The sequence below is a fragment of the Anopheles cruzii genome, chromosome 2 (genome assembly GCF_943734635.1).
Source record: "Anopheles cruzii chromosome 2, idAnoCruzAS_RS32_06, whole genome shotgun sequence".
NCBI lineage: Eukaryota > Metazoa > Arthropoda > Insecta > Diptera > Culicidae > Anopheles > Anopheles cruzii.
In genome coordinates, this window is record NC_069144.1 from 34,039,157 (window position 1) to 34,053,603 (window position 14,447).

At 39.5% G+C, this 14,447-nt stretch overlaps 1 protein-coding gene and 1 pseudogene across 1 annotated transcript in view; one reads left to right on the forward strand and one right to left on the reverse strand.

The window, feature by feature from the left end:
• The first annotated feature begins 700 nt into the window (after positions 1-700).
• On the forward strand, positions 701-1,276 carry LOC128278916 (lysosomal thioesterase PPT2 homolog; annotated as a pseudogene).
• A 724-nt stretch (positions 1,277-2,000) lies between these two features.
• The window catches only part of LOC128278917 (protein phosphatase 1 regulatory subunit 12A), a 55,705-nt gene continuing 43,258 nt past the window's right edge, over positions 2,001-14,447 (reverse strand). The window contains exons 14-18 of the mRNA XM_053017641.1: positions 8,227-9,054; positions 7,954-8,102; positions 7,795-7,885; positions 7,604-7,693; positions 2,001-3,895 (exon numbers count right to left, since the gene is read on the reverse strand). Of these exons, the coding sequence (XP_052873601.1) occupies positions 3,809-3,895; positions 7,604-7,693; positions 7,795-7,885; positions 7,954-8,102; positions 8,227-9,054 (1,245 nt within the window). The 3' untranslated portion in view covers positions 2,001-3,808. The remainder of the gene's footprint in view (positions 3,896-7,603; positions 7,694-7,794; positions 7,886-7,953; positions 8,103-8,226; positions 9,055-14,447) is intronic.

A 14,447-nucleotide genomic window follows, 5' to 3' on the forward strand; every position in this document is an offset into this window, starting at 1 on the left:
GAACAAAGCACACCTACTCGCTCACTTCACGCAACGAGCGTGATTCCGCCTGCAACGACTGCGACGACGACGGATCCGCAAAAGTTGGCCATTTTGAAAAGACGTCGACGTCCGCCTGTGTGTGTGTGTTGCGGTCGTACGCACTCGCCCTGGCATGGAAATAGGAACTGCTGGTAGTGGAAACGAGATAGAATGCAAACGGTTTTGCTTTATAGCACCGTCTGGCATGTACGTGCCCTCGTGATTTTATAGGAAGGGAATAATCACCGATCGTGAAGTGAAAAAAAATTTGGTGCTGGCATTAGAGACTTTTCCAACATTGGCCGTTCAGCGATCGTAGAGTTAAAAAAAAGGCGACATAAAAAAACACATATCACTGTCATCGATTGTCATTTGTATCTATGTCAATGTCAACTTTTCAAATTTTAAATCTATGCTAGTGATATTGAAATGCATTTTCACCAACCATTTTTTTCGAAAATGTATCTGGGGCCAACCAAAACCACCTCAAAGACCTACAGTACTCAAACAATATAAACACGCAGTTGAAGCAATTTACAGAGTGGTCGAAATTTTTTGCGGGCCAATAACTAAAAAACAATTTGAGGCTAAACTGCAACAACGGTTAAAAGACGAAGCGCGCACACCCGTCGTCGTAGGACCCCCCGTTACCCCACAAGGACCTACCTCGAAGTGTAGAATGGAGCATGGGGCATTTAGTGGCCAGAATTCAGCAGGTAAGTCAAACGTTCGTGGATGGAGGATGTTTGCTAACAAAAGTTAAGTTCCCACTTCTTAGCTTCACCCAGATACTTCGAGCGCTTCGGCGGTTGGTCTAGTTTGGAAAACGCATGGCACCAGGTGCTGGAAGCGAATAGCGGTGTGTCCCCTCCACCCGGACGGAATCAACATGATTGGTTATTCCCAAGGTGGCCTTCTTGGTCGAGCAGTACTCCAAACGTACCCAAACCACTGCGTCCGGACGTTCATTTCCCTGAGCAGGGTGGTCAATTCGGAGGTAAGTCGCCTTGAGGGAATTCTTTTCGCTGGTTCCCCAATTAATTCTTTCATTTACTTCGCGTTTACAGACGACTTTCTGCACCTTATCTTCCCTTCGCTGGTGGCCAAAACGGCGTACCAACTGTTTTATACGCACGTCGGCAGCACACGTCCGCATCACCAGGATCAGCATTTTCCTGCCGTACGTCAACAATCGACTGCCGTCGACCAACCGTCGACGACCAATATGATCTTACGAATGCTTGTTATCATTTAGCTTTTTTTATTTATTGATTTTTTTTATTGTTTTTTAATTAGTTCCCAGCGTATCATCACCTTGTTATATATATTATACAGACTTTAAGCGTTAAGCTTCATTCGCCATTGTTGGAGTTGATGTCTGGTTTTATTGGAGGTGGTTGAAGTTTATCTGAAAGTATTAATTTACAAAAGGTTGTATTATCGCCCGTTTGAGGTATATCTTGGAATATTTTTCAGATTGTGCTTTCTGAGGAGTAGCCGTGGCAGTTCAAAAGGAAGTTGGCTGCTGTGATGGTTAGTCCACAATATTTACTGGAATTCGATTCGATTCGTCGATTAGATAGAGATGTGTTTGCCGTGTGTGTCCAATTCCAATCTGTAAGATAGGATCTTTTATGGAACCCTTTTCCAAAGTCGCTCAAAGGTTCCCTCATCGGTCCCTCCAAAATTACATCTAATCGGTTTTTGTGTATGCGTGCGCATACACACATTTAAAAAAAAAAACAAAATTAACATTTTTTACAAAACTAACAACTTTAGTTATTTTTGTTTTGTTCATTGGAATGTTCTTTATTGAAGAAAAATGACATACGTGTCAAAAATTCTGAAAATAAGTAGTAAAAACGGAAAATAGGAAATCATCTTTTTGAGAAATTCTTTCAAACACCTCTTAAAAACGTTAAAATAAAGAAAACCATCAATATGAAATACCAATGGCGTTTCGAAGAATTTTAACACCTTGTTGAAAACTAAATGTTTTCAGTTTCAGTTTATTTCCGTCTAGCCCATTCATCAATCACAATTTCTTCTTTCTTCAAAGTTTGCCTGTTTCAAGTCGGATTTCATGTGCTTGTTTGCTTTTTGTATCGTAGTTATAGGTTTGTTTGATTCTTTTTGATTAGTGAATACGTGTTTCGTTTGTTGTTTATGCTTTTCTCTCGCAATGGCCTTATAAATTCTTTTGGCCTTGTGTTATCGGTTAGGATGACTGCGTTCGTGGTCGGCGAGTTGATGTGCTAATTTTCGATCATATGTATCTTTCTCTGTTGTCCATGGTGAACTGTAACCATTTTCACATACTCGTGATGCACTTATGGTTCTATAAATATAAACTTTTCAATTGCCTGTATTGTTTTTTTTATTGTATTAACATTTATTCGATCAAACTATATCTTGTTGGCTCTTTTTCTGTATTTCTCTGTCTTCTTGCGATGTTTGATTATGTCTATCTACCATTAAAGTTGGGCTTCTGTCAATTGTTTCTAACCTGCAATATCTTGTTTGTTTTTCATTACAATCACCAATTATCTAAACTTCTTTTTTTTTACTTTTTATACAAACAAACATTAACAATAATAACAAAAGTAGAAAGAAATCCCGGAAACATTCTGGAATATTGCTGTGTTTTCGGTGAGCCTTCTTGATTTCTGTAACCAATTCTTGATCGGTTCAAAACAGGATCAGCAAGAGTGCAGCAAATTCTAATGCAGCGTTGTTTTAGGTTAATTACGAAGAAACAAACAAATACGTGCTTACAGTGTGTGCGCACACACTACGTCCAGATGTTTTACTTATCTAATGCCATTCCAGTGATTTCGCAATTCCCAGCGGATATATTATTGTGACGTGTTAAATTCCAACCATATTCGATAGAAAATGCCTCTAAGGGTTGCCTTTAACAAAAAAAATCAAATCTTTAGTCAGCAATAGGTGGCTGCTTAAATGAGCTGTGCCCACGTAAACTTTTCAGGTTAAATTTCATTTTTTAAATAGAGAAATAACATTATTAACAGAACACAAGAAAATTACCAATGTTTTTGGTGAATTATTTTATTTAGGACAATGAATGATCAATAAAATACCCAAAAATATGAATATGCTGACCGAGGACGATGAAATACACAATAGCGATACACACACATTAATACGTTTTTGTCAATAAACTGGGATCTGTTTTGTTCGATTGTGTTTAGACCGCATTCTGGTTTTCTTTCTAAACCCCAGTGACTCTTGACGATACGAAACATCATTGTCTAAGTCTCGGTGCGGCTTACGTTGTTGTTACAAGGCATGAAATCTGTTCTTCATATATTTTAGCCTAGCTCTAGCCTCACTTATGAGCTAAACATTACCTAAGGCAAAAATTACAGCTTTTAGAGGACATAAATATTTTCGTCTGGTGGGCCACTCGAACTTATGTTTGATGACGTCTGGTTGTAACACGTATCACGGAAGAACGTTACATATTTTCTGTACACTACCGGCCACGAGTGTGTGATCAGCAGCCACACAGCAACGTATTTCTCTGCAAACCTTTCAAGGAAGTTGTAGAAAAGATCTGCATGCGGCACTGCATCAGATCCTTGGTGGCTTTCTGTGGCATCGTTCGCTTGTCTTCAGTACCGTTAACGGCTGATAATGATTTCAAAAACACTAGCAATTTGAAAGAAGAGCTTCTAATACGCTGACGGCACTGCTCAAGTGACTCTGACACTGGAATAATGTTGGAGGGTGCGACAAAAGTACTGGTCTTTTGCCCAAGCGATTATTATCGGCTCAATTTGCTGATCACTCGAATCAGAGCGCCGTTTTCGTCCTTGAGACGCTGGTTTTCCGTTTTAAGGGCTTCCAATTGCTGCACAAGCCGAGCACGCAACGGTAAATAAAAATAAAAAAAAAATGTTGAAACATTATTGAAGATTATTATTTTATCTTAGTTCGATGCAAAAAAAGGTACAACCAGAGTTATTAAAGGGAGAAAGGATAGTTATATGTTATAGATATATGTACAAAGTGTCCACCATATTATATCAAAAGCAGAGAAGAAAATGTAAATGCAGAAGAAGACAAATGATGAACCAATCTGTTCAGAAGCTTTTTATAACGAATGTAGAGAAACAGCCCAACACCTAAAAACATCAAAGAAGTGCAATAAAGCGTAGGTTGAGAATGTGTTGAAACTCTAAAAGCAAAACCAGCAGCCAAAAAAGGTCTCGTTTGGCATGTGTAGAATGAAAATGTTTTTAGTTTAGTAAAAAAATGTGATCGAGAGCATGATTTTAATACTATTTTGATTAATAAGGTTTGTCCGTAAATACCCAAACAACAACGACAAACATTTATAGCCTAATTCATTATTCTAATAGCAATTGATCAAAACATGATTTTTGAATACAGAGTACAACAAAACTTCATACGCTTAAATTTACATAAGTCACAAATTAAAAATGTCTCCAAATTAGTGAGATTGAACAAAAGATAAAATTCCAAAACCAACCAACATCAACAACAATAACAACGAAAACCACACCTTTAATAAACATTATACGAAGACAAATAAGAAATGTTTTTTTACGAGAATGTGAACGACAAAACAGAAACAAAAACTATGCGGCCAACTTTATCTGGTCGCTTGAGATGTCCAACATGTCAAAAAATGAAAATGTCATTTGTACAGTTTGAGGCAGTTTTAGAAAAGGATAGGAATTGATATAAACGTTGTTCTGCAACATTTCAACAGATGACAGATCGGAAAACGTCTTTATCGCACTTTACAAACAATAGTGGTCGTTATTAAATTAAAAAAAAAATTATCTCCTGAGCAGAAAAATAAAACAGAACAAATAAACATACAAACATAACGTAAACATACGTAATAAAGTACACAACTTTGTAGCTTGATAGTTAGTTGTATTAATATTCCACATACATAAACATTAAATTTCCGACGCAAAACGCAGAAAAGAAGGTGTACGCTCAAACAGGGTGTAGGTAACATTGTGCTTCTGTATTGTAAAAAAAACCATGAATGAATGTGATGATAGAGTGGCAAAAGAGCAAATTAATCGACAGGTTAAGAGAAACTGTGAACAATTTTTTTCACGCACACAAATCACACACGCATACGCACATTAACCGATGAACAGAAAAAGTGCCTTGGAGCCGTACCGAAAAGAGGTGCGGACTTGGCGATGTGAAAATCGAACTTGTTGCACTGCTCATTTTTAGTTTGCCTTTTGGTTTTGTTTGCTGCCAACAGATGATGGTGTCGATAGGACAAATTGCAGTTCCGAAGGCACTTGGTGGTTATTGGTGGTGATGATGGATAGCTGTTTTTGGTTGTGGTGGCGAGCTGGACATTGGTAGTGTTGGTTGAAGATGGACAGAACCAGTTGAACACAACTCTTAGTTCCTACCTAAAATACGGTAATCGACGAACTATCGAAGGTAACGAACAGTGTACAGAAAACACAATGACAGAGGATCCTGTGCAAAGGAGAAGTAGCGCCCCATAAGACTTAATTTTGGAAGACTAATAAAAAAACAACCTTCCTTCAGTTATCTATTTATATCAATTTTTTTCTACAAAGTACAACAAGCGAGTCCAACATGTGTTGCAGCTACAACGCATCGGTTAAACGCGGTAGCGTGGTGTTTGATCTAACACGTGCAGTATGTTGGCTACATTTTTCTATTCATATCATACCACGATGAGTATCAACCTTACTCATCGAGTACAAGGTTCGCTCATTTGGGTTAAGCACGGACGTGGACTAACGTATGGCTACCCACAATGGTCACTGATTAACCGCCAATATATGAGATTGATGCTTATAGATGGCTGCACTACGACGCTTTGGAAAAACTTAACCTTCTCCGGCGGTCTTCACAAAAATCCTGAGAGCAAATATTCTCGGAAGCGATCCGATACTTTACAAAACATGCGCGGTTGGTCACTATTGCTCATTTGCTTTGCATTTGATTTTGTGCCGATGTTGTTAGTTTGGACACGACACGGGTTAGTGCCCGGTTCTCGGCTCGCAGGCGTTCATTTTCGGTTTTATACTTCTGCATTAACTGCAGACACCTCGTCACGAACACGGCAGCATGACCGATTGAATAATTATTTTGAAAAAAGTAAAACCGTAGCGGGAATGGTTTGAGGCAGTCGCAGGATATTTAGAAAGAAAAAGAAAGGAGACAAAGAGACAGAAAAAAGAGAATATTTATCAACAACTGTGATTACGAGAATGTTTTAACTTGTATTATACGCTCCAAGCGCACACGTATTATACACCGCACGACAGTCCACAAACGCTATCATGGACAAGAGAAAACATTTCGAAACGTCGGGGAAATTGAGAAATTTGTGCTTAAAATAAAAAACCAACACAATAAAATGAGGAAAGATATGGAACGAATTCGTTGGGTGTTTGTTTTGTTAAGTGATGACAAGTCGCAAATGTGTGTCTAGTGGGTGTGTTTAACTGGTTTGTGTTACATGTATTTAGTGTATTTGTTTAGTGCACCGTCATGGAAGGTGAAAAGGGCTCAAATCATAAGCGCTCTTGCCTCAAGGAAGTCCTGGTTAAGTGTACTTTATTATGTATAGTCAAATTTAATGCGATTGGTTTTACATCGTGTAAGTGACGACTCATTAAGTTTGAAAGCCAACTTGATGGGTATTTTCACAATTCAAAACCAATACAACTGTCGATTAGACTTAAACATACACATTTTGGCCCTGCCGGTGCACAATTTAATGTCGATTTTAGTTGAATGTGATTTTTTCGACGATTTAATGCAGGCAATGTATTAGTTACAAACAAAATACGAAGACTGTTTTGTACGGCCTTTGAATAAGCATTGCTATCTGTGCACTCTTCAATTTAGAGATAATCTTAGTAGAAAAACAACAAAGAAAATTTATTGCAGATGGATCGAGTAATATGGATAGCGTAATATTTTTCATTCCCTTAGGTGATCGTACAATTTTGCTTGTTGTTGTTGTTGTTGTTTTTTGTTATTATTGTTGACTGTTGTATTACTGTTTTAGTATGTCTTAGTGAGATAAGTTATTAAATAATCAGCATTAAACGGGACGAAACGTTTTCAAAATCGTATTTTGGTAGAACCTTTACTATTTTTATGTACGCGCGTTAGTAAATGCCAAAGCGCAAACGATATCCAGTGATAAACACAACTGAAACCAAAGGATATATCCCAGAAGATAAGCCAAATTATTAAATTTATTATTATGATATTGGTAAAAATATTGTTTTCTATATTGTTGATATAAAAAACATAATTTCAAAATAGAAATCATAATAAATTATCACACTTTATCAGAATTCTAAGTAAAACAAAACTCAACTCTTCCACAATTTAAAACCACGGAAAGTGTTGGACCAGAAAAAAATAATATAGTACGAGAAAAAGGAAAAGAAAATGGAGAAGATCGTTTGGAATTTGTTAAGTGAAACAAACAATAAACATAAAACAATACAGAAACAACCGACTTAAAACCCGCCAAACGCGTGTCGTCGCTTGAACGGACAATTACCTTCAGTTCTTCTTCCATTTCCGACATTTTTCGCTCCATGGCGCGTCGTTCTCGTTTCTCCAACTCGGATAGCGAATTATTTTTGGTGGTCTAAAAATGCAGTAGAATCGTAGTTAGTTTAGCATAAGCAAAAATCGCCGATTTGCGCCGCTCTCACGCTTTGTCATATTGATGAGATTATTTCTACTTACCGCTGTAGTAAATCGATCGAGGGCTGCTTTAAGCGTTACCACCTCTTCATCCTTCTTACGAAGGGACATTTTAAGTTTTTCCTTCTCGGCTCTGTAAATGGAAACCAGAATCATCAGTTTCATTTTCCTAACCTTGTTTAGTATTCCAATTTCGCTCACTTCTCCTGTTCGTAGAGAGCTTTGTAGTCGATGAAATCACCACCATTTTCTCGGGACGAGTTCTGCTGCTGCTGCTGCTTGCTACCACTGGCGGTGTCCGCTTCTGATACTGTCGAACCAACACGTGAACGACCGCGTTCCGAGCCGGTCTATGGATAGAAAAATTGTAAGTTTTGTTGAAATGTGACCAGACATTTTTCTGCAACAAGTAAACTCATCCCGGAAGCTCAACGTAAAAATAGATCATCATTCCACACCCTGCCATTAGCTTACTTCATAGCCTTCACTCTGCACGGAGGAAGTGCTGTACGATCGGGACAGTGAATTGTTCGATGGATAGTTTGTGAGTGCCGCACTACTTGCAGCCTGCGAGGCTCGGGTTCTGCTGCGACTGCGTCGCTCGTGATCACGGAGAGATTGGCTTCGACCAACGCCATTGTTAGTCGTATTGTGATGCAAACCGCTGCCAAAGTACGAAGATGTAGCTGGTGTGTAGCTGTTGAGGCTTGTGTTTGATCCTGAAAGTCCATTGCTGGACAAATGATGGTGTCGTTTCAGCCCTCCGAAGCTAAGGCTTGCCGTCGTGATACCGTTATCATAGCTGGTCGTGTATGGGCTGTTGTAGCGGTCTTTGTAACCCAGTGTTGAGGTGCCAACCTTACCGGAACCGCTGCCGTATCGATCCTTTTCCTTGTATGGGGATTTATACGCCAGGCTGCTACTGCTTCCACCGTACGAGTCACGACGCGACGAGAGGTTCGAGTAATCGAAGTAATGTCCACTTGCACCTGCGCCACTACTACTTGCACCATTGGTACCGCTGAGAAGCGAACGGCCGGAAGGACTGCTGATCGAAGCGGTGCCGTACGGATGCGAACTGTAACTGGTGGCCAACGGGCTGGTGGCAGTTCCATATGAGCTGCTCACCATACCAGAAGTCGCGTAGGAACGTCCAGCACCAGCATATCCCGAACCGGCAGTACCATTAACAGCCGAAGGTAATGTACGTGTCAGTGACGAAGCACGGCGTGTTGCGATCGGTTGCACGGTGCGAGATCGCGAGCGGAATGACATTTTGCAAATAATTTGATACGTTTTGCACTTTAGAAATTAACTATAGGAGAAAATGTCGATAACATTAACCACCTAGGAAATCAACTTCACGCGATTACACAACTGAAGCCCAAGCCTGCGATTGTAATGGAACTCCTAGAACGAAATCAGTGTTACCGATAGCTGCGAAGATATCGTTCATGTTGACGCACTGTTATATTAACCAGCGACCAACAACCATCACGAAGGATATGGATGGAATAATACAGTAGTAACCAGACAGACAGTAACTGAGTTTATTACTTGACAAGAGTACTTCTAGTACGAGTGCTACAAGAAAAGGGATTCTTCTTCTTATTATTTGGCGCTACAACCGCTGCGCGGTCTTGGCCTTCACCAGAGACAATGTTATTCTCGGATGCTCTCTGTAACGGATCGGTTTTACGGGAGGGGTTCTTAGCCCCGCGCCAACCCCCTTGTCACGCCGGTATCGGGAATCGAAGGGATTATTGTATCATGAGTGACAATTGGCTTATATTCTTATGTAAACATCCACGAATCAAGCTCGTTTAATACCATATTTGTAAATATTCGTCAATTATTTGTAAATATTCCCGATACCGGCGTGACAGGGGGGTTGGCGCGGGGCTAACAATCCCGTCCGTAAAAATTAAATGTTACAGAAGAGCATCAGAGATTAGCATTGTCTCTGGTGCCAGGCCAAGACTGCTCAGCGGTTGTAGCGCCAAAAAAGAAGAAGAAGAAATATTCGTCAAAACATAAAACAATTGGATAGCACACATTAACAAGGTCTAATTTTCTGTGGTCGGCTCCTTTGCATTATTTTCTCTGTTTCCCTCTAAACGCAACATCCTAGACAGTTTGATACGTCCGCAAGAACAAGAACCTTAACCGAAGTCACAAGAACAGACCCGATTACGAAACAACCGGACTCAGCACAGACGGAATTTCTATAAGATACATAGTTTACATACAACCCTATGTACCCAGGGTAATGTAAAAAGCTTGCTCCGTTAGTAATGATGCTTATGGTTTCCTTTTCAGTTTTTGGATCAGCAACCATATGTGAATCGTTGGTCATACTTGACACTGCGTTGTGGCGAACCGCTCGCAGTGGTCTGGTTCATTTATGACAACCTCAGGTCAAGAGGATTTGCGTCATTCCGGAAAGCGTTCTCGATGCTATATTTACACAACAAATACTAGCCCTCTCTTTCTTGTGCAAGAGCGCGTTCTGTCTACCAATTCAACGATCTGCTTCATTGACGAAACTCTAGCTGAATACCACCCACTCAGCTAGAGTTGGCACTCCAACGAACGTTGCATCCTGGTTTGTTTGGAGAGTAAAAGTGAAAATATTGAACTGTGGTACGGAAATGTTCATACCGGAGCGCATGAAGGAGGATATCATTATTTTTAAAAGTTTTTTAGAGCAGTCTAACAACATATCACAATAAAGCACAACAGTCAGATAGATCGGAGCCTCGCAGCAACTTTGAACCGATCGTTTATCGATATCAATATGCGAGGTCAAAAAATAAATAAACTACCTCGTCGTTGTGATTTGGATTGGATGGCTTCAAAGTTTACGAATGTATGAGGGTAAATGCAAAAGAAAATTTGAAATCTAAACAAAATTTCAAGACGCGTAGGGTGGAGATGATGCTTCACTTACTTCAGGTCAAGAAATGCAGAATGTGAAATGACGCATCGATGCATCAACAGAAAATCGTGCTGAGATCATCGACTGTTCGGGATGTGTCGATGGAAAATTATCTATCGGAAAAAGATCGGCTGACCAGAGATGATAATTTTCTTGAAAAAGGACACACGAAATTAGATGTCTATTATTTCTGACAGTTACACAATTCATCCGCATGAAAGCAAGTTAACAAGTTAACAGTATAATAGCTGACAGTGCTAATAACAATTTTCTCAAGGGGGAAATTGCGTCCGAATAACAAATGGAACGTCAAATCGTTGATCGATCCCAAATAATATGCTAATTCAAAAAATTCGCCTTGCTTCTTACTGATTGGCTTCCAGTCTATGGCCTTGTCAGATGGCCATCATCAGATTATCTGTCGAAAACTGCGATGCCCCAAATTTCTCAATCCTCAATCTCAATCCGGCAATCAGAACCGAAACAGACTAAGAGGTCTCCCTCTCTTTATGGCCTTGATCCCTCTGGGAAGTAGTTTATCGAAAAAATCGAAACCTATACCTTGCTTACGTTGGAGAGATTTACGTCACCATTAATCAGCAATGAGGCCAAGAAATAAAAAAAAGATAGGAATGAGAAAAAGTGGAAAACATTTGAAAGCATTCCCAAAGGATGTGCACACATTGCCACGAGATTTCACAATCGGTTTATTTACATGCCAAATATCTAAACAGTTCCGTCAGACGTCTTGTGTGCACAGCAGCAGATTATAGCCTATAGCCCCGAGCTCAAAGTCTCTATAATAACACAACAACAACAACATAGAAGCCTTTAAATTCAAGATTCTTTTAAAGAAGATATTTGAATTATATTTGAACACAATTCAACCTCGAATCAAACATCATGCAACACAAAAAGATTCAATTGATTCAAAAGTTTTGTTCACGATTTTGCTACCGGAAGTTGGTGGCGTGCGAAATATTGAGTAAACACAAATTTAAATCCGGTTTACAATGTCCAGAAAGTAGAAGTGAGGATCGATGACCATTTTGACGCACACAATTCGCACGACCGTATCAAGGGCACACCAAACATGGGCAAAGTGACAAGACGAACGGTTTCACGGTATAGTAATGTGCATCGCACGGAACGGATACATTCTTGGTGAAGGTAATAGAACTTCACACGGCCTTGACCGTGATCAATCTCGAATGATTCCAAAATGAAGAAGGAACACGCATTTGACGTTGGTGGACGGAACTTTTTACTCAACAGCAACAACAGTGTATTATTATTATTCCATTCCATTCCAAGAACGGTTACTTGGCTGTATTATCACCAACATAACTTTTCATATTCTAGTTGATCCGCTGCCCGAAATCGGACTATAGTGTCTCTGCAGAAGTGATTAGTCGGCGCATAGATTCACAGCCACACATGTCAACAACTTGTGTTAATATCACCTACCACAGCATGCTTTGACTTTTAAAACAGTAGATTATAGATAAATTTTGCAGTAAAATCAGTTCAGTAGTAAGAGTGTGACACGACTTGAGATGCGATACACTGTAAATCACATTTACTTTACTCAATACTTTGACTGAGTCCGATTAAATTTTAACGCCACACCGGAGTTTAGCAGAGCTAAACGTGCACACCGAACTATACTGCTTGTGGAGCCGCGGTTGTTGAATAACGACTGCTCATCGACAACAACCGCATCGGCGGCAACAGCAGCAGCTAACCGTGCGTCAGACATAGTGAGTTCCCTGGTGCGTGGAGATCGGATGAGCCTTTGGGGCACTCAGTACTTAGGGAAAATGTATTTGCGAGTGTATTTGGTTGATGTATATAGTTTGCGGTCGTAAAGCGAGAGTGTGTTGAGTTCCACACATTCATTTTTAGACCGGTTTAGCTAGATCAGTAAGGTCGTTAAGCTAGGGGAAGAAACTATTTTGATTATTCAATTAACACCAATAACAGTTGCTCAAAAACGAAAAAGTCAAAAAGTAAAGTAGTAAAAGTTGTGAAAAGAATAGCATTCTACATAATGATTTTATACCTTTCTCTCTGTTTTTGTCTTTAAATCGCGTTTTACCGATTTATTAGGGAACTTGAGTGCTTTGAAATTCATTCATTGCAAAAACTGACGTAAAATTTGGGCAGTTTTGTCTGTTAACGATTAACTCAAAAACGATGCGAAAAAACCCATGAGATCCAGAAACACTCATTGCCCGTTGCCCATTGATCGCCTAACCTTTCTATTATACCTTTTCCTGAGAAGAACGCCGTAACCGAGGTCATTTAAAATATGCTGCTACTGCACATTGCAGAAACAAACATAGCTGTATGTTGTTCTACGCTACTGGTAGGACTATTTTTAGAAATAATGCTTCTAAACGGCACCAGGACCAAGCGGTGGATACCGATAATCCTTTTGGCTATGGTGCTGTACAGACTAGACCAGACGGCGTTCGGTTCTTCCTAGTTTCGAGTACGAACGGCAGTAACACGTAAACGTAACGGGCTGATGACTGAAATAACATTAATTAATTTAACATTGTGTTACCTTTTTTTTAAACGGATTACTGCCTGGCAGATGGTGCGCCAGTCGTCGTTCTAAGTCAGTGAGTATTTCGTGAGTACTTTCAGAGTGTTTCGCTTGTGCAATTTATTTGCCATTTGCTGAATTTATACCTCAAACTGATACTGATTCTGAAGAGATCAACTTCCCTTATATGTTATTCTTTATTTTCAATTTCCAAATAAACAACTTTGAATATTTTTCTTATATATACTCGTTAAGTTGTTTGTTCAAGATGTTATTATTTCAATTCACGATTGCAGTAGTTTGTTTTTATTGAATGTGTGTGGTCGGTTCGATTGAGATATTGAGGAAACGTCACAATATATCAAAGATCTAAAGTGATCACAAGTAAAGCATGTCATTTCCGACAGATACACCCATGGAACTGGTGTTATGGAATATTTTTGCTCCGTAAGAACTGAAGTAAGTGAGTAAAAAATGTATTTTTTTAACGTCTCATGACAACTTCATGCATCTTTCGGAATCCAAGCTTCAACTGATTCCGTAGCGAATGACATCTCACATCTTTTGCCACGCATCCACAAACGTAGAATAAGAACACATCGCACCACGCCACTTCATCGTACGCATTTGAAGATACCTAAATATAGCGCACCATCATTATGTCCAGGTCAGGAAGCAGACGGCGTTCGGAGTACGACTTGTTCCTGAGTCAGGTTGTAAAAAATTAACACCAAATTAATGTACACCAAACACTGGGCGCCTCCATTGTGAAATGCTATTCACCGTTGCCTGTGACCGAGACGAGACAAGACGAGTCTTTTCTTTAAAAAAACGTCTTTTGTAAATCCCCTTTTTTTTATAAGCCAACTGCTTTAGAAACGTGAAATCCATACAGTGCTAAGTGAGGCAGTCTTGCGCAGTCTAATTGTCACATAGTTTTATAACATCAACGGTGCAGCATTTTGAATTAAGTTTTGTAAAACAGGGTTAGTGGTAATGAGCTTTCTAAACAATCATCCCATATGCAAGGGAACGCCGTGTGACGATCCTTGGGTGCCGGTCGTTTTCATATCACTAGTAATAGTATTATTTTTCGCCTTAAGCAAAATGTTTACAAAAAGTAAGTCGTAATTGAGCCAAAAAAAATCAGAAAACGAGAGATTTACATCCTTTCGTTCGTAGCTTAGATTGCAGTAGTGCCGCAAT